Source organism: Hyperolius riggenbachi, chromosome 8, assembly GCF_040937935.1.
Source record: "Hyperolius riggenbachi isolate aHypRig1 chromosome 8, aHypRig1.pri, whole genome shotgun sequence".
In the NCBI taxonomy this organism is placed as follows: Eukaryota; Metazoa; Chordata; class Amphibia; order Anura; family Hyperoliidae; genus Hyperolius; species Hyperolius riggenbachi.
In genome coordinates, this window is record NC_090653.1 from 83,364,550 (window position 1) to 83,384,766 (window position 20,217).

At 44.7% G+C, this 20,217-nt stretch overlaps 1 protein-coding gene across 6 annotated transcripts in view; it reads right to left on the reverse strand.

Moving 5' to 3' along the window:
• Nucleotides 1-4,231: 4,231 nt before the first annotated feature.
• Nucleotides 4,232-20,217, reverse strand: part of DPF1 (double PHD fingers 1) — a 185,186-nt gene continuing 169,200 nt past the window's right edge. For all 6 annotated transcript variants that reach the window (XM_068250831.1, XM_068250829.1, XM_068250828.1 and 3 more), the window contains 3 exons: nt 19,867-19,979; nt 18,461-18,542; nt 4,232-6,487 (listed from right to left, as the gene is read on the reverse strand). In XM_068250831.1, the coding sequence (XP_068106932.1) occupies nt 6,417-6,487; nt 18,461-18,542; nt 19,867-19,979 (266 nt within the window). In that variant the 3' untranslated portion in view covers nt 4,232-6,416. The remainder of the gene's footprint in view (nt 6,488-18,460; nt 18,543-19,866; nt 19,980-20,217) is intronic.

The following is a 20,217-nucleotide window of genomic DNA, read 5'->3' on the forward strand; positions in this document are numbered from 1 at the left end:
GATGTCCGGATTCTGACCCATAGCCACGCCCCCTAGCACAAGAGTTCACTGGTGCTTTTCTACATCCAATTAGAGAAGAGCCTGTAACCTCTTGTGCTAGGGGTGGGGCTACAAGGCAGAAGCCGGACACCAGGAGACCTGGTAAGTATATTAAACTTTATTTAATACACTATCGCCCTCTCAAAATCACTTTTGAGGGAAATGGCAGCGAAATTGCTGCTAGAATCGCTTAAGTGGGTCCCAGGCCTTGAAGTGATTTTAAGGCAACAAAAGTGTTGGTTTTTTTGTGTTTGTTTGTTTGTTTTTTATATTTTAAAACCAGGCTATCTAGATAGGTATAAATGTAGAGCATATATATTTTTTTACCCTTTGCTTAAACTTCAAGCTACAGTATCAATCAGGAACCACTAATCCTTTTCATATGCAGTTTCCTCTAGGGCACCCTGTGTATTTTTCATCCTATTGCTCAGGCTTTAGATGTGATTACAGGTACAACATTTAAAATTGAGCAATAAAGAAACTACAACAATTGCTGCTTTCCTGTGTCTGTATTTTGTTTCTAGATGCCTTGTGGGCAGGAAAGCTAATAATGCCCCCCAGATTGTGACTAGCTGTAGCCTCAACGGTCTGCCTGTGTCACAAGGACTGTATTTATTTGCATCAAATACAGCAGTTGTGTAAAACATTGTGGTCTATGTAAAAAGACAAGTCACAGTAGGAGCAATGTGTGCAGTACACAGCATTACACCCGGTATACCGTACTGCAATCCTATTATGGTGTATTGCAGTACACTGGGATATCACACTACCGTGGTCATTCCTGTGTAATGATTGGGTTCATTGTTCTAATGCACAGCCTGCAGTTGGTTTTGTATTGCTCTGCAATGCACAGCCATAGTGAGAGTAAATGCTGAAGGAAATCTTAAGTTGGAGGAACATGGAAGCTTTCATCCGTAGAGATGGTCAATGAGTTTCTGGCCTACATGCAAATTTAATGCAAACTAAATACACCTTGGAATTGAGCCAATCATGCAGACTTCCTGCTGGCGGCTATCAAGATATATGTAGCTGGGCTTTATGGTTTATTGTTCAGGGATGCCCATTATTCCCCAATCAATGACACCCAGGGGTCTCTTTGGGGAAGCATCTGTTGCTCAGTTCTGTAAAGGTTCTGAGCCAGAATCTGGTTAAAGAGGGACTGTAGTGAAAATAAGGTCATGAATAAAACTGCTTATTTATAATCCTTTATAAATTGTTTTGTCAGTGTTTGCCCATTGTAAAATCTTTCCACTCCCTGATTTACATGATGACATTTACAACAAGTGGCAACATCTTTAGTACTCTCAGGTGATCCCTACGGAGTGCTTGTTTACCAAGAGTTCCAAAGCCGGTACAAAATATACCTGGCCCCCAGAGGGAGGGATAATTCCACATAGCTAATCAGCCTAGGCTAAGCATCACTGGAAGGGCGGGGCTACGTAACAATAAACAGGAATATATAGCTATAGGAAGAATTTCTGATGTGGAAACCAGGAAAATTACTGTAAAAGTGGGTATCCTGAATAGTTTACTGCATTATACTATAGGTCACTACAGGGCCTCTTTAAGGACCACACATAGTTTACATTTTTGGGGTTTCCTCGGAAACTGCACATATCCTGAGATCATGTAAAATTATACAAGATATGTCTTGGGTGATGCTCTCCTTTAAATGCAATAATACAAGTTGATGCAGGAGTATTCAAATTTTCTATGCAAATGTATGTAGCTTAAAAATGGACCAATCAAATTTTACCTCAGCAGGACTTGATTGGTTCATGTTCAAGCTGCAAAAATTAGCATACAAAATTTGCAGAATTGGAGAAAGGTGATCTACTTGATGAACCACACCTTTCCGATTCAGTTCCATCAATCAATTCGAGCTGTGCCAAACGTGTGTGAGGTCCTCGGCCCTCTAAGTTTGACGTCCCTGCTCTAGAGATAGCTTATCCTCCTTTTTGGTTCTCCTGTGTTACTGGTGTTAGCAGATGCTCAGTGGAAGTCAGTGACCGCTATACCTGGTAGGCAGTAGTGGGTGGGCATGTGAGGAACAACAGCACATCCGGAAACAAAGAGCACACATAGCTACGAACCTAAAATTACAGGATTTCTAACGAGTTCCATTTTGGTTGGAGTTTTTTCTTCAGTTAATTATTTTGGGTAGGGATGGTCAATGAGATGTAAATCCAGTTCATACAGAATTATGCAGCTTGAAAATGGACCAATAAAATTCCACCTTCATGGGATTCGATTGGTCCGTTTTCAAGCTGAATATATTTGCATAATCCTGCAACAGAATTATTTGCATCTCAATGATCATCCCTAGTTTTGGGTGGATTATCTCTAAACGATAAACAAATAAGCAACATCTACACCTGACCATAGAAGGTCCACCAAGGCCTATTGCTGTTCCTTCTTCAGGCTCTGTTAGCTAAGTGCTTTGTGTTTTCCTTTGTATATAGTGATGCACATACACACACACACACGTACATACTCATCGTTCATTCAGCACACCTGCAGCACTACCAGTTAACATAACGGAGTACGTAAACGAAGGTCTTCTTATCCCCCGGCAAGTCTACAACAAAATGGACTCCGGCTCCATAGCCCAGAGCTTTCCTGGGAGGTCACAGCTCATAAAAGATTTGTGCATTGTTTAACCAGGTTCTGAGTGAATACTGATGGATCTGAGACTTCAGTAGTAATGTGGATGTTGATTCACTGAATGATTGCAGCTTTCATTAAATTACAAGCAGCAAAGCCTCTTAGTCGGTTAGCCATCGGCAAAAGCGGAAAAGAGTGAGATTAAAGCGATTCACTTTACGGCTAACAGAAGCTTTTGGGACTACATAGGTCCCTTCAATGCAAACACTGAAAACAGAGAATTATGGTCTGTAGAATCCGTTGGTGATTAATAATGTCCTGTACAATAAACTCTATCTCCCTTACCCTGCGCCGCAATCCCAAAAGTCAGGAGTCAGCAAGAGCGGTAGACAAAGCCAGGCTTACTTAACTAGGCAGTGAAAATTGGAATGAGGGGCAGCGGCTGAAAGTAGCCAATCAAATTTCTCCTTTCATAAGTTAAAGCCATCACAACAATTAACAACGTTCTTCCTGATTGGCTGCTCACCTTACTGCACTCTGCTCTATAAAATAATATCCAAATGGACTCATTTACCAAAGTGTTTGAGTTAAAAAATAATCTCACAGTTTCGCGTTGCCCCATAGCAGACAATCGAATTCTTCTTTTCATTCTTACATAGTGCAGAGGAAGAATTTGGATTAGTTGCTATTGAGCGATGCGAGACTTCTGAGCCTGCCCTTTGGACATTCTGATGAGCGAGGCTCATTGTGAACTGAGACTGGGGATTTGTCAGCACAGAAATGCATATTTACATGCTAAAGGTTTCATTATTAGACATACATATATCTATATCCCCAGCGTTGCCTGGGTGCTCAAATGTACACAATTATATAAAATAGAATCCGTAAACAGACTATTACTCTGTCAAACTGAAGATACGGCTTGGTTTCTAGTAGTGTAGTTACTACAGCCGTCTGTGGCTGTAGATCTACTTTCAGTATACGTTAGTAATGTGGAGCTCTGAAGAGCACTGAGCACAGAGGTCACAGGTCACTATGTAGGGTCGGTGTACAGGAGAGCGGATGACAACTACCTCATCAGTATGTGATGAATACTTATTTTATCATACGTATGAAGATGACATAGGGTCCTAGGCAACATAGTGTATTTGGCTCCTCCTTATGGTCCTTTTGGTAATATAAGATGGGAGAAGGGTCAGAGGAAGTGGCAGTTGGGCCTCCTGACACCTACTGAGCCCCAGGCACCTGCCTAGGTTGTCTAAAGGATAATCCTGCTCTGCGTACAACTCTCTAGTACAACAGAAATCCAGTAACATACAGTAATATCAGCATGGCATAATATTACCTCCTCACATGTAAAAAGACAAAAAGGTGTCAAGCTAACATTATTTCCAGACTGCAGACAACCTTTGGTGTCCTGTAGATACCAGTGAATATCTTCAGATCAGTTTCTGCACACTTGTGGAAGATTATGTGCATGGTAATAAGCACCTTTACTATGCGAAATACTGCTGCACTGGCTGCTGAATACTCCCAGAACCCTTAGCAAGAACACTCTCTACAAGCTGCCCCCCCCCCCCCCCATTCCTTTAGACTATTCCAATATCCACCGTGCACATGATACTCTCCTTTCCTCCACTAGTGGAGTCTCCTCCTCACACTCTTACATCCAAGACTTCTTATAAGCTTCTCTACTTCTCTGGGAGTCTGTTCAAAATCCCACTCATCACTCTCCATTCCTTGACACTTTCAAGAGTACCCTTATAACTCACATCTTCTGTGAAACTTACAGTTTAACCTTGTTAATCTTTAGCCTTTGAGATTGTTAATATAAAAGGGCGCAGCTCTCTCCCCTTCTGTTTCTTCCCGCTACTGTACTTGTTGTGCCACAACCGGATGTCAATGTCGTTTAACCATGCATGAATTTGTATTACCCTCCCATGTTTTTATTTGAATGTTTATCTCTTACTCTATAATAAGTCATAGAAGTTAATGGCTCTATACAATATAAATCTGGCCATATGCCATACAAATTGTACAAATCCAAACGCTCAAACCCCCTACCGGTTCAACCAATGGGTGTAGGATCTGGGAAGCCAAGCCAGTCCAACGATATGTACAGGATAGCCAGTCCAAAGATATGTACTAAAGTTGAACCTTGTGATGTTATTACATTTGCCATGTGGAATTCCTGAATAAAGAATACCAGCAATTTTCTACCACTGCTTGGTTTGCGGATCCTTTTGTACATATCATATGCCATACAGCCTTGACTGTATTATCCTGTACAATCTATATGGCAAAGGGCAAACAGGCTGAATAAACGCAGATTGTTTAAATAGGCTCTCGTACTACAAAGACATGGTAAGACTGAATAAGACAAAACAATAAAGGGATTGGATCAGTCATCATTATTACTATTTAATAGTTGGAGGTGAGCTAGGCACTAGGCAGGCTCGGATTTACATCACAGAAGGCTATAGGCACAGATGTCCTGGCACCTTAGACTGCGCCCTCCATGAACCTACAAACACCCACCGAACCGCACCACAAGTGTCCTGGCTGGCCCAGCTGTCACTTCTCCCTTACTTACCCTTCCCATCATAGGTAGCTACAGGTGTCCCTTAGTATTGGGTAGCCAGAAGTAACCTCGATATTAAGTAGCTAGAGATGCCCCTGACTGAAGGGAGATGTGGTCAGTGGAATGCTGAAAGCTGGGTGAGTAACCTCTCATTTACACTCTCATCAGTACTCTGTATAGGGAAGGAGGTACTCGGGGAGGGAGGGAGCCGCCTTTCCATTATCAGGCGCCTGTAGGCACGTGCCTACAGTGCCTTATGGTAAATCTGGCACTGCCACTAAGGGTCAGGCACCAAACTGTTACATGGACATGGACAGGGACAATGTAGTAGCACTCACAGAGTTCACAAATATTCAATTTTTAATGGACTTTTTTTTTTAAAATAATGTTTAAAGTGAACCTGAACTCTTGCACAAGACAGATGGAAGACAGAGAGAAATGCACTCAGAGTATTAAGAGCGGTTAGCCTGTCTAATTCCCCCTCGTGTTACTAATCCCAACTGTAATTTGATCTCTCAGCTGTGTCAGCTGGCTGTCTCGACAGAGCAGCTAATTTGTAAACACAGGATGTTAACCCTATGTCTGCTTCCATGAAAGCAGAAAGTAAACACACTGCAGACTTATTGCAGGATTTGTAACAAAGAAATGTTCTTCTTTAAAGGTTATTATGCTGTTGCTTATCGTTTAGTTCTGAGTTCAGGTCTACTTTAAAGACTTTAGGTAGCTGAAGCTGTAAATAGCACTTTGTCCATTATCACTTCAATTGCCCAATACGAGTATTGAAAAATTCAGTTTTCTGCAAATTCCCTGAACCTGATTGGGTCTCTGAAGTGAGAGCAGGCAAAGGGACATCCCTGTGCCTCAGTGAATGGGACCAGCTATAGGAACCTGTAAGACCTTGTGCTCAGTGTGGGCTCTTCCACCTCCAGAAGACTTGTAATAGCACAATGAATAGGGACAGATGTTCAGCAGAGATCACCATACCACTAACCTGGAGGACTGTGCCAGATAAATAAATACAAGCAAAATGTAGTATTGTCATACATAGCTGAACCCATAAAACTACTTTGAACCCTTCCAATGAGGAAGAGTAAGGAGAGCAGTGTGGAAATGAGAGAAGCAGAGTATTCTGGGAGTAGGCAAGACCAGTCTGAGGGAATCGGTGATCTTTGTCCTCTTGAGGCTGGTCCTTCTAGGTCAGAGTGATGTAGGCTGATGCTTTTTCCTTCAGTTGTCTCAGGCACAAGTGACAACTCCAGCTACCTGCAAAAACAAGAGGTATGGTTATACCAGGTCAGTAGCTGTAAGTACTCGGTCCACAAAAGTTATTGGATTGGATTTATTAAAGCATCTTCAAACATCTCCAAAAGGGTATAACAAGTGATGCAGCAACCCTGGCATGAATAATATTGTTGTTACTGCTGGTAAAGGGTACCTGAGATGAAATAGGTACAAGCATTTATATTTACCTGGGGCTTCCTCCAGCCCCCTGTAGGTCATAGGCTCCCTCACCGTTCTTTCAGGCCGCTCTGTTCTTCCTCAGTACGGCCTGCTGAATTCTCCAACTTTCCCAGTCGCACTCCACTGTGCATGCGCTGTCCCAGCCGCACGCACACCCCGAGTGGTAACAAAAAAAGAAAACTGCACCGCGGCGGGAGAACGGAGGATCATAGAGGACCGGCGCGGGACAGGACGGCTGCAGGGGGCTTGGGGAAGCCCCAGGTAAGTGAAACTGTTTGTTTTTTAACTAATCTTCAGTTCTGCTTTAAAGCAGTTTTAAACTGATCTGGGAGAGAACATTATAGCTTGCAGGCTAAACAGGTGGCTGTATCAATTTGTATCTGAGCCAGAATAAACAATTTGCTATTACTAACACATCATCTCATCACAACCCAACATGTTTTATCCGCCTAAAAGATGAGGGCTTCGTCAGGGAAAATCAAAGTGCATGGGTGCATACAGTGCTGTACAGTGTAAATGTCAGAAAAGTAATAAAAACTGCATCATAGCCTCTCGACTATCTTTGCAGGCCTGTATCAAGTAAAAGCTAAGTTTTAACATTTATTGTAGGTATAAAATTGTGTTTTGATGTGTAGATTTTGAAGGAGGAGTTACCCTTTAATGTAGTGACTGTAGTATAATTAGTGGTACAGTAAGCGTATTGTATAATACAGAACACATAGCATACCCCCAGTGTCCAGGCTGGCTGCCCAGCATATATACAGAATTACAGCGATCATTGCTGTAATACTGAGGACCATACTTTATTCTCTGTAAGGTTAATGGCCCGGCTGTAAAAAAAGCCAGGCAGCGCTCTTAAAATCTGACATCCTAAAGAGGCATCAGTACAGTGTTGTGGAAAATAAAAGTATTTTATCTGCGGTACAGAGGATCCTCTGTGGTTAAAAATTGATGCAATAATGGTTTACCCAGCGAGAGGAAAAGGCCCCATTGTTCATTACAGTACAGATTGGCCATATTCACTGCATTTTCTCCATTCATATACTGTAAATATACACTCTGCCATCTTTACTGGTCTGCTTTTACAGTATCATAACTGTATCCTTTGCAGGTGGTCAGCCCGGACTGTGATTTGCAGACTGTCCTGCATGTACTGTTTGTTCTGCTGCCTACAATATAGGTTGTAAAGATTATACACTGCAAATAGCTCCCAGTATAATCACTGCTCTCTTGGGTCTTTGCAGAAAAAAGATGGTGTTGTAGATGGTATGTGACGGATGAGGCCAACCAAGCAGCAAAATTAAGGGATTTTAGTCAAAATGCTGCATTTGTAGTTATTTGCAGCAAAAAAGAAAAGTGAAATGGCTGGCAGCCTTACCACAAAAAAGCAAAGAATAGAGGAATAATCCTCTAGCAAACACAACAGGGTTTTTAATATATTAATTGTCCATCCATATCCTCCTTCTTCACTCCTGCGTCAAAGCTGAACTCTACACCAATGTAGAAGTCAGGCAGCATTAACGTGGGGAGGGTCATGGCCTTGGCCAGGCTATGGTTAAATGGAGCAGGGGACATGCCTGGACAGGTAGTGGTCATGTGTGGCAAGAACAGGACAGGCCAGGAAGTGGTCATGTGTGGCAGGAATAGGGCAGACCAGGCAGTGGTCTGTTGGGCAGAGTTTAAGCCTGGCCAGGCAGTGGTCATGTGGAGCAGGGAACAGGCTTGGACAAGCAGTGGCCATGTGGAGCAGGAGGCAGGCCTGAACAAGTAGTGGTCATTTTGAGCAGGAGACAGGCTGAGTCAGACAGTGGTTATGTGGGGGTAGGGATTGGTTTGGCAGGCAGTGATAATGTGAGGTAGAAATAGGCCTAACAGACAGTGATGATCTGGGGTCGGGATGGGCCTGGCAGGCAGTGGTGATGTGGCGTAGGGATGGGCCTGGCAGGCAGTGGTGATGTGGGGTAGGGAACTAGGGATGGGCCTGGCAGGCAGTGGTGATGTGGGGTAAGGATGCAAGCAGTGGTGATGTGGGGTAGCGATGGGCCTGACAGCCAGTGGTGATGTGGGGTAGGGAACTAGGGATGGGCCTGGCAGGCAGTGGTGATGTGGGGTAAGGATGCAAGCAGTGGTGATGTGGGGTAGCGATGGGCCTAACAGGCAGTGGTGATGTGGGGTAGGGAACTAGGGATGGGCCTGGCAGGCAGTGGTGATGTGGGGTAAGGATGCAAGCAGTGGTGATGTGGGGTAGCGATGGGCCTGACAGCCAGTGGTGATGTGGGGTAGGGAACTAGGGATGGGCCTGGCAGGCAGTGGTGATGTGGGGTAAGGATGCAAGCAGTGGTGATGTGGGGTAGCGATGGGCCTAACAGGCAGTGGTGATGTGGGGTAGGGAACTAGGGATGGGCCTGGCAGGCAGTGGTGATGTGCGGTAAGGATGCAAGCAGTGGTGATATGGGGTGGCGATGGGCCTGACAGCCAGTGGTGATGTGGGGTAGGGAACTAGGGATGGGCCTGGCAGGCAGTGGTGATGTGGGGTAAGGATGCAAGCAGTGGTGATGTGGGGTAGCGATGGGCCTAACAGGCAGTGGTGATGTGGGGTAGGGAACTAGGGATGGGCCTGGCAGGCTGTGGTGATGTGGGGTAAGGATGGAAGCAGTGGTGATGTGGGGTAGCGATGGGCCTGACAGGCAGTGGTGATGTCGGGTCGGAATGGGCCTGGCAGACAAAATTGGTGTGGGGTAGGGATGGGCGTGGCAGTCAGCTGTGATGTGTGATAGGCAGGAAGTGGTCACGTGCCTGGTTGGGTTAGAAAAGCATTGTTAGGAGAAGCAGGCAGTGCTGCATAGCATAAAGCCATTTTACCACACTGGACTATAACAAACTATTAGCTGCTGTTCTCTCTCTCTGTAGCACTAATGGCTTCTGTGACTCCTCTCTATCCATTTTATTTATATAACGTAAAAGAGGAGAGATGGAATAAAGCATGGCTGGTTGCCCAAGGCCAGACAGCTCTATTTATAAGAGCATGATGAATCCACAGAGATCTGCCAGCCAGGATTCACTGTTATCCACCAGCAATCTGCAGCAGTTCTTGTGAAGGCACCCAATGCATATTACTCAATGCTAATTATGGGAGAAAGAAATGCAGCTAATTAGGTGAATGTGTGGTGGCTGCAAAATTCACCATTTAATAACACATCTTAAGTATGCTGTTTATGGCCTTCACAGAGTCACTGCAGTAGGGCAAGATCTGCAGGACCAGCCTCGTCTCTGGGGTCTCTTTCTCATGATGTAATATCCCATGTGTTGTGAATACAGTGAATAATTCCTCATAGTTATTTGGCATGGGAGGATTGAAGCAGTGACTGTTAGATGCTAGACAGTTGTTGCCGGTTACATGGCGTCAGTCTGCAATTCTGCTGGCTATCCGGTGGCAACTGGACTAATCCACAGTAACGGATCACCTCTGCCATGTCAAAACTGCAAGAATGGCCATATTTGTCATTTCAGGCAGGAAATGGTCAAAGGAACAATACAGTAGAGTCTTGGTTATCCAGAATGGACAGGGATTGGCTGATGCGGATAAGTGGGCTTTCTGGTTGCTGTGCTTTCTGGTAGGCCTGGCTAATACAGTACTATACTATACTTTGTATACATACCATGAACTCTGTAGGTTAAAAAATATAAAAGTTTGGCGGAAGAGTTTTTTGTCCCTAGGCCTTCTCAAAGGACTAGAGGACATGATTTGTGCATGGAGGAAAAACGTTTTAGCCATTTATTTAGGAAAGGGTTCTTTACAGTAAGAGTGATTAAGATTTGGAATGCATTGCCACAGGAAGTAGTTATGGCAAACTCTATACCTGCATTTAAAGGGGGCTTAGATGCTTTCCTTGCGTTGTAAGACATCCATGGCTACAATTACTAGGTAATGCCTAATGATGTTGATCCAGGGATTTTATCTGATTGCCATCTGGAGTCGGGAAGGAATTTTTTTCCCTTTTGGGGCTAATTGGACCATGCCTTGTAAGGGTTTTTCACCTTCCTCTGGATTAATAGGGGTATGTGAGGGAGCAGGCTGGTATTGTAATTTGTTCTCTGGTTGAACTCAATGGACGTATGTATTTTTTCAACCCAAATAACTATGTAACTATTTAACTAACTAAAGTGTAACTGTCGGGTATAAAATAAAAAATCAATTCTTTATTTTTATCTGGTAAACAAGTAATAAGGATGCTAACCAGGCAATCCAAAAGTTAAAAATCAGTATAACTTTTCTTGTTGATAAATGATCATTCCCCAGTTTACCTGACTCGTATTTGGTACGTTGCCGCACAAAGGAAGTTGCAGGGCATGCAGGGTTGGCTTTTTTTTTGCTTCTTTACTTTCTTCTCAGACTTAAATAATGCAACCTGATTGGCTTAAGCCTCTTTCCCCCCTGTTTTTCATTGCCACACCTCTGTTACTCTCTGATTGGCCAATATTTATCATGCTGAGACAATGCATTTTCTATTGTAGAGCTGGGTGGGAGTGCCTGAAGACTGGGAGGAGGGTGGGCAATGCATACACAATCAGGCAGAGGACAGTAAGGGAGGAAATTACATCAGGATAGAAACCCTAACCCTAACCCTAATCCTAAGAAAAACTTTCTTTGTTTTTACTATAGAAAAATCACAAAAATGTGGACAGTGCAATACATATGTTATGTAAGTAGAGCACATATTTATCTACTTATATACAGGTATGTGTTTTTTTCTGAGATAGTATGGCTGACAGCTCCTCTTTAAAAGTATAACTTCCCTTGGGGGAGTCACAGAACTCAGTCTTTAAAGGGATACTGTAGGGGGGTCGGGGGAAAATGAGCTGAACTTACCTGGGGCTTCTAACGGTCCCCCGCAGACATCCTGTGTTGGCGCAGCCACTCCCCAATGCTCCAGCCCCGCCTCTGGTTCACTTCTGGAATTTCAGACTTTAAAGTCAGAAAACCACTGCGCCTGCACGCCTGTGTCCTCGCTCCTGCTGATGTCACCAGGAGTGTACTGCGCAGACACAGACCATACTGGGCCTGCGCTGTGCGCTCTTGATGACATCAGTGGGAGCGAGGACACAGCAACGCAGGCGCAGTGGTTTTAAGACTTTAAAGTCTGAAATGCCAGAAGTGAACCGGAGGCGGGGCCGGAGCATCGGTGAGTGGCTGCGCCAACACAGGATGTCTGCGGGGGACCGTTAGAAGCCCCGGGTAAGTTCAACTCATTTTCCCCTGACCCCCCTACACTATCCCTTTAAGCAAAGCAGAGCGCACAAACTTCCTAAGGCCCGTACCCACCACGCGATTTTCCCAGCCACTGGCGATTTTTTAAAGCAACAAGTGGTCGTTTCCGCGATCTTGTGACGTCGGTACAAGTGCGTGACCAGAACCGTCATGGCAGATCTGATCTGTAAAGATCCCCGACAACTCAGTGTAAAGTACTGCGATCAACTGACTTCCCGTTTTCGCCCTTGGTGTGCCATCTAGTAACGTTGGGAGCAGGAAGAGGAATCGCTGAACGCTCGTCGTCAAGGGGACGTTGCTGGATCCTTCGTGTGTTGATAACTCAGCTGTAGAAGTTGCCCTTCACTACTGGGAGTACTGCCAGCGATTAGTGCTGGTTGGTTGAGACTGCTGGTTAGTTGGGTTCTGGATAACCGAGACTCCACTGTATCTTTAACCCTATACCTATATGAATACATGTCTCCTTTTCACATTTTGCCCGGAGTCCCCCTTTAAGCCCTGCACACACTATAAGAAGTGCAGTTAGGCGGGTTCAAACTTATCAAAATTTTCATGCGTTTTTACGAATGTGTGAAAACACATTTGCTGCACATCTGATGAAAGTCAATGGAGAGTCGCAAAACACAAGTCGGAAAAACACAATCACAAAAATAAAACAAGAGCAAGTGTGACCCCAGCCTCACCTTCATTACCTGCGGTAAAAAATTGCATGCGAAAATTTGCATACAAACGCAAATTTTAAGGCAAAATAACTTTCTGCTTTTGGCAATGATAAGTGTGAACCCTTCCTTGTTATTACACTGCAGCTCTGTGCACAATGACTGGAGCCATCAGAGTTCTGTTCAGGCAGCAGACATTGTGCACAGCTGGGCAGCTCAATCACTGACGGCAGAGAGGAAACAGTGACCGGGTCACTCGCTGACAATCAGCTCTCATTTCCTCCAGTCAGTCTATCTGCCGGAGCTGGGATGACAGCGCTTTCAGGGGGATTCTTGTTCCTATTATACCGCTCATGTTCTAATATTCGCCTGTGTGATTAGAACAGCTGCCTTTTACATAACATGGATTGAGTAATGCACAGTCACCCAGCTAGTAATGAACTGCAGGTCCCAAGATTTACATATCATTCCTCTACAGCGCATGGTCAGTATTTAAATCTGTAAGAATAAGAGAGCTTAAAGGGCAACTGCATTTTTATGGGCCTATTGCAAAGCATTAAATATAAGAAATGTAACCTTGTGTAGTTAACACTGAGGCTGGGTTCACATATGACATAGCGTGAAAGACAGTGTTTTATGTCATGTTTTATGTTAGTATTGTGTACGTTTTTTGTGATGTGTTTTGCATGCGTTTTGCGTGCGTTTTAATGCGTTTGCGGTTTGCATATACAAAACGCATATGCGTTTTGTATGCGTTTTTCATGCGTTTTTATATTTCCATTTATGCAAATCACTTGGAAGACAACAGGAAGCAAAAGTACAGCAAAAAAAAAAAATATTTTTTTTTTTAAAAAAACGTATGAAAAACCATACCATTGCGTTCCCACCCATTGACTTTCATTATGTGCGTTTTTGCACAATATGCAACAAAACCAGCGTTTCTAAAAACGCAGGTTTGAAAACACATAGAAAACGCATATGCATTTTTATATGCGTTTCTTCCTGCGGCCCATAGACTTCCATCAGCAGCAAAAACGCAGCGTTTCATTTATTCAAGTATTTTCAGAGGCGTAGCTAGGGCTTTCAGCGCCCGGGGACAAAGACTATTAATGCGTCCCCTAAGGTTAAGAGTGCGGCGCGGCGTGGCCACATATTAAATGTGGGCGTGGTTGTGGGTGGAGCCAAATGTACAGGAAGTTAGCAGGCTCACGCTCACCCACCCTCCCTCAGTATGTACCTTCCAGCATGTTCCAAGACAAATTGAGCAGTCATGAGCAATCATGAGGCCCCCAACATGACCAACTCAGCAATCATGAGGCCCCCAACAAGACAAATTTAGCAATCATGAGGCCCCCAACAAGACAAATTCAGCAATCATGAGGCCCCCAACAAGACAAATTCAGCGATCTTGAGGCCCCCAACAAGACAAATTCAGTAACCATGAGGCCCCCAACAAGACAAATTCAGCAGTCATGAGGCACATAAATAGACAACATTTCATATAAATAGGCAGATGCCCCCTTAATATGGTAGACACCTCTCACCTGGCAGCAGTTCCCCAAAATACACTCAATCTGACAGCAGTGGTTCCCCAAAAATAGGTAGCCCCAGGTCTATAGGTGTCCCCAGAATAGGTGGCCAGCAGTATAGATGTCCCCAGAATAGGTGGCCAGCGGTATAGATGTCCCCAGAACAGGTAGCCAGGGGTAGAGATGTCCACAGAACAGGTAGCCAGGGGTATATGTGCCCAGTATATGTAGGCAGGGGTATATGTCCCCAGTATATGTAGCCAGGGGTATATGTGCCCAGTATATGTAGCCAGGGGTATATGTTCCCAGTATATTTAGCCAGGGGTATAATATGTGCTCAGTACATGTAGCCAGGGGTATATGTGCCCAGTATATGTAGGCAGGGGTATATGTGCCCAGTATATGTAGCCAGGGGTATATGTGCCCAGTATATGTAGCCAGGGGTATACTGTATGTGCCCAGTATATGTAGCCAGGGGTATATGTGCCCAGTATATGTAGCCAGGGGTATATGTGCCCAGTATATGTAGTCAGGGGGTATATGTGCCCAGTATATGTAGTCAGGGGGTATATGTGCCCAGTATATGTAGTCAGGAGGTATATGTGCCCAGTATATGTAGTCAGGGGGTATATGTGCCCAGTATATATGTAGCCAGGGGTATATGTGCCCAGTATATGTAGCCAGGGGTATATGTGCCCAGTATATATGTAGCCAGGGGTATATGTGCCCAGTATATGTAGTCAGGGGGTAAATGTGCCCAGTATATATAGTCAGGGGGTATATGTGCCCAGTATATGTAGTCAGGGGGTATATGTGCCCAGTATATGTAGTCAGGGGGTATATGTGCCCAGTATATGTAGTCAGGGGGTATATGTGCCCAGTATATGTAGTCAGGGGGTATATGTGCCCAGTATATATGTAGCCAGGGGTATATGTGCCCAGTATATGTAGCCAGGGGTATATGTGGCCAGTATATATGTAGCCAAGGGTATATGTGCCCTGTATATGTAGCCAGGAGTATATGTGCCCAGTATATGTAGTCAGGGGGTATATGTGCCCAGTATATGTAGCCAGGGGTATATGTGCCCAGTATATGTAGCCAGAGGTATATGTGCCCGTTATATGTAGCCAGGGGTATATGTGCCCAGTATATGTAGCCAGGGGTATATGTGCCCAGTATATGTAGTCATGAGTATATGTGCCCAGTATATGTAGCCAGGGGTATATGTGCCCAGTATATATGTAGCCAGGGGTATATGCGCCCAGTATATGTAGTCAGGGTGTATATGTGCCCAGTATATGTAGTCAGGGGTATATGTGCCCAGTTTATGTAGTCAGGGGGTATATGTGCCCAGTATATATGTAGCCAGGGGTATATGTGCCCAGAATATGTAGCCAGGAGTATATGTGCCCAGTATATGTAGTCAGGGGGTATATGTGCCCAGTATATGTAGCCAGGGGTATATGTGCCCAGTATATGTAGCCAGAGGTATATGTGCCCGTTATATGTAGCCAGGGGTATATGTGCCCAGTATATGTAGCCAGGGGTATATGTGCCCAGTATATGTAGTCATGAGTATATGTGCCCAGTATATGTAGCCAGGGGTATATGTGCCCAGTATATATGTAGCCAGGGGTATATGCGCCCAGTATATGTAGTCAGGGGGTATATGTGCCCAGTATATGTAGTCAGGGGTATATGTGCCCAGTTTATGTAGTCAGGGGGTATATGTGCCCAGTATATATGTAGCCAGGGGTATATGTGCCCAGTATATGTAGCCAGGGGTATATGTGCCCAGTATATATGTAGCCAGGGGTATATGTGCCCAGTATATATGTAGCCAGGGGTATATGTGCCCAGTATATGTAGTCAGGAGGTAAATGTGCCCAGTATATATAGTCAGGGGGTATATGTGCCCAGTATATGTAGTCAGGGGGTATATGTGCCCAGTATATGTAGTCAGGGGGTATATGTGCCCAGTATCTGTAGTCAGGGGGTATATGTGCCCAGTATATGTAGTCAGGGGGTATATGTGCCCAGTATATGTAGTCAGGGGGTATATGTGCCCAGTATATGTAGTCAGGGGTATATGTGCCCAGTATATGTAGTCAGGGGGTATATGTCCCCAGAATAGGTAGTCAGGTGTGTGTCCCAGCAGGGGAGCAGCGCAGTGGAGGGAGAGCTGTGAGCAGCAGTGAGGAAGGGGGGCCATCTCCCCCCGTTCCCTCACCTTAGAGGGCTCTCCCTCGCTCGCTCTCCCCTCTAGAAGTAATGTCCGGGTGGCTGGCAGCGGCGGGCGGAACTTACTTGCGTCTCGTCGCAGTGCGGAATGGATTTGCAGCTACTCTGGTCTAGCAGCGACTGCGGCACCCAAACTTCCGGCGCTGGAGCGAGACGGAGGTAAGTCCTGCCCGCCGCTGCCAGCCACCCGGACATTATTTCTAGAGGGGAGAGTGAGCGAGGGAGAGCCCCCTAAGGTGAGGGAAGGGGGGGAGACGTCCGCCCTTCCCCACTGTGCCCATAGCTCTCCCTCCACTGCGCTGCTCCCCTCCCAAAAAAACAAAAACACGGCAGCTCAGCTGGGCGCCCTTGGGGACCTAGCGCCCAGGTGGCATGTGTCCTACCCTGACCCCCCCCCCAGCTCCTTGCCTGGCGCTGTTTATTGTCTTGTCACTAACTGTCCCTCAGAGGGGCTCACAATCTAATCCCTACCATAGCCATATGTCTATATCATAGTCTAGGGCCAATTTAGGGGAAGCCAATTAACTTATCTGTATGTTTTTGGGATGTGGGAGGAAACCGGAGTGCCCAGAGAAAACCCACACAGACACGGGGAGAACATACAAACTCCTTGCAGATGTTGACCTGGCTGGGATTCGAACCTAGGCACCCAGCGTTGCAAGGCGAGAGCACTAACCACTATGCCACCAGGCTGCCCATGCAGCACTAGCGTTTCTGCTATGTGTGCACCCAGTCTAAAGGGGAAAAGAAGCTGGTCACATTTTTGTGTTCTAGATGGCATTTCATCACTAGTACAAGTGACTTCTTCAGATCAAATGAGGTGAATGAAATACTCAGATATATATGTACAGATACTTCCCTTGCTCCAGACAACAGAGTCTACTGCAGTGTAAGCTCATAATGCAGATGTTAATTGTCCACGTTGCTTACCTGACTGTATGTACTGACTTTAAGGTGTCTGATTAAAGATTTTGAAAAACATTTTCATGCTATTGCTATTTACTACTCTGCGATTTTTTTGCACATCTGTTTTTTTTTTTTTTTAGAAAATTTCAAAAAAATTCATAGAAAAATGTTTTTTAAACTCAGTATAATTATGTTTTTCTGTGGTACACTATACTATATAGAAAGTTCATCATACAAATTTCAAAGCAAACCGGTGATCCAGCCATGGATAAAGGGCGCCAGAGGGAGGCAGAAAGGGGGACAGGGAACATAGGTGGTACAGAGGTACACAGTGGAGGTATAGAGTGGAGATGGCACAGATAGAGACACTGAGGTAATGGGGACAGAGGTGACACAGTGGGGGGCAGAGGTGGCACAGAGGGGGACAATGAAGACAGAGGGAAACAGAGGTGACACAGAGGGGGGCATTAGAGGTACAGGAGACAGAGATGGCACAGTGTTCCAACTGTTAGTGTACCGATTCAGGTTAAGAACAAACCTACAGGGTTATATGCAATTCACTTTTTCTCCTGACTTCTCTCCTAGGAGATGATTTTTCATCTTTGATTTACAATACCTTTTGAGCACTTTGCAATGGAAAAAGTACCAAAAAGAAGGTGAAAAAGTTCTGTCAAAAATGTTTTGAGTATTTGTTTGCTTGCTGGTGGTTGAAAAGGCATTTTATTTACAAGTTGTGAAATTATCAGCTAGGCAAAAACTCAGGTGAAAAAGTGAATTATGGGCCACAGTCTCTATCTCGTATGTTAACAGGGGACTACCTGTACTTGGTTAAAGTTCCTCTTTAAGGAAGCTGTAAAGAAGTCCTCCAGGGCAAAAAGTGTAACAACAGATGCCCATCAGGTCAGTCTGCTATCTCTCAATTTTTTGACCATGATCCTCTACTACTGATGGAAAGGAGCTGATAGCGCTTCCCCGCAGTTTGCTTAGCTCTGACTAATCACAAGCAGACAAATCTCTTCTCTACTACCCAATCATGTATTTTATTGGAGTACAAAAATATAAAATAGGAGTAAAAAAATTCTCAAGAAAGATCAAGAGTGCAATTACATGGGATACAGAGGCAGAAAATTCCACCCACATACACAACAAAAGATAGAAAAAGCCACTAACCTTCTGGGGGCTCAGACATTGGGGGGCTCAGGCAATACATATGATAACCTCGATCACAGTCATCACAGAATAGCAGCTGGTCCTAAGGAGAATAAAAGGTTAATGCGTTTTTGTCGTAATTACCGTATAAGTAGGTAGAAAAATAGTAATACCTAACTGATAGTAATACCTAACTGATAAAGTTAAATAATGCAAGCTTTCTGGGATCTAGCCCTTTTCTTCAGGCATATTTCCAGATGTTAGCTGTAGTAAAACACTGATGCAGGGAAATGGCAAACATGAAGATGGCAGTTGTGCTGGTTGCTGTTTAGCAGTTAGATGTCAGGTGATCAGCAGGCTGGAGCCAGTGAGCTTATGCTAATTACCAAGTGACAAGTAGAACGTAATGCAAGTACTGTGCCTATTTTACCATACATGTACTAAGCTACTCTACAACAACCTTAGTGGCCGGTCAGCTGGCGTTATTAAGCACTGATTGGCTGGGAGCTCAGGTCATGACACTGGTAGGGAAGGCCTGCAAGGCGGCAATAATTCTGAGTTGTGGTGGTAATATGGAAACTGCAGATGCTTCCAAGTTAAGCCTGGTATACAGGTGAAACTCGAAAAATTAGAATATTGTGCAATAGTCTATTTATTTCAGTAATTCACCTTAAAAGGTGAAGCTAAAATATGAAATAGGAACCCTTTGCAGGTGTTTTGGATGAATTAGCTGATTAGAGTCTCGTATACTTGGAGCCGAGAATATTGAACATTTTCACAAATATTCTAACTTTTTGATTTTGAGGTTCTCATAAGCTGTATGCTATAATCATCAAAAGTATAACAAATGAAGGCTTGAAATATCTTGCTTTGCATGTAATGAGTCTACCCTATATAATAATCTGCCTGTGACCCTGCGTCCTCCTGTGTCCGTGCGTTTAGGCCGGTGCATATGCGCGGCACATGGGCGGACTTTAGACAGCACAGGAGGACAGGTGCAGGGGGCAGCGTGTGCGTCACGGCATGCGTGCGCGTCGCGGCCATTGCGTTGTGCAAACGTGTATGCATAGCAGGTGCGTATGCGTAGCAGCTGTGCGCATACACGCCGACCATGTGGGCGATGTTGCGGCGGTGGTGGTGGAGGCGATAGGGGGGAGGGAGGGGGTTGTGAGGGGCATAGCGGCCAAGGCCTAGCGCCCGTTATTGTAAAGGGCCTAAGGTCTAGTTTCATATATTAGTTTCACCTTGTAAGTTGATTTACTATATTGATATTCTAATTCTTTGAGTTTCACTTGTAGTATTGCTGTAGAAATGTCAGGTCACGGGTGTCTCCCTGGGCCTGTGAGGCACACAGCAGCATTAAATATCCTGTGGAAGAAGTGGATATGAGGTGTCTGGGATGTACATGTGGGGTATGCTGCACTCACATCATTTTCTGAAGTGCCACAGAGAATACAGGACTTGCATTCGATACACTGCCAGCGGTAAGTCCTAACAGCGGCCGTCATGTTGACTGTGAATTGTAGACATGAAGGGTGACCTGCAAAAGATAGCACATGAGAAAGTAAAATATTTAGTTCAAAACGAGGCAATTATTGTAAAACTTACTGGCAAACAACAGTTTAGCTTGCTTACCTCAGCTTATGTTCATATTAATAGAGTTCCCCAACCCTGTCCTCGAAGCCCACCAACAGTGCATGTTTTGTGGAAATCCACAGAGGTGGTTAATCTGCACTGCTAAAGCACTAATTACCTCACCTGTGAATGTTTGTGGTTTT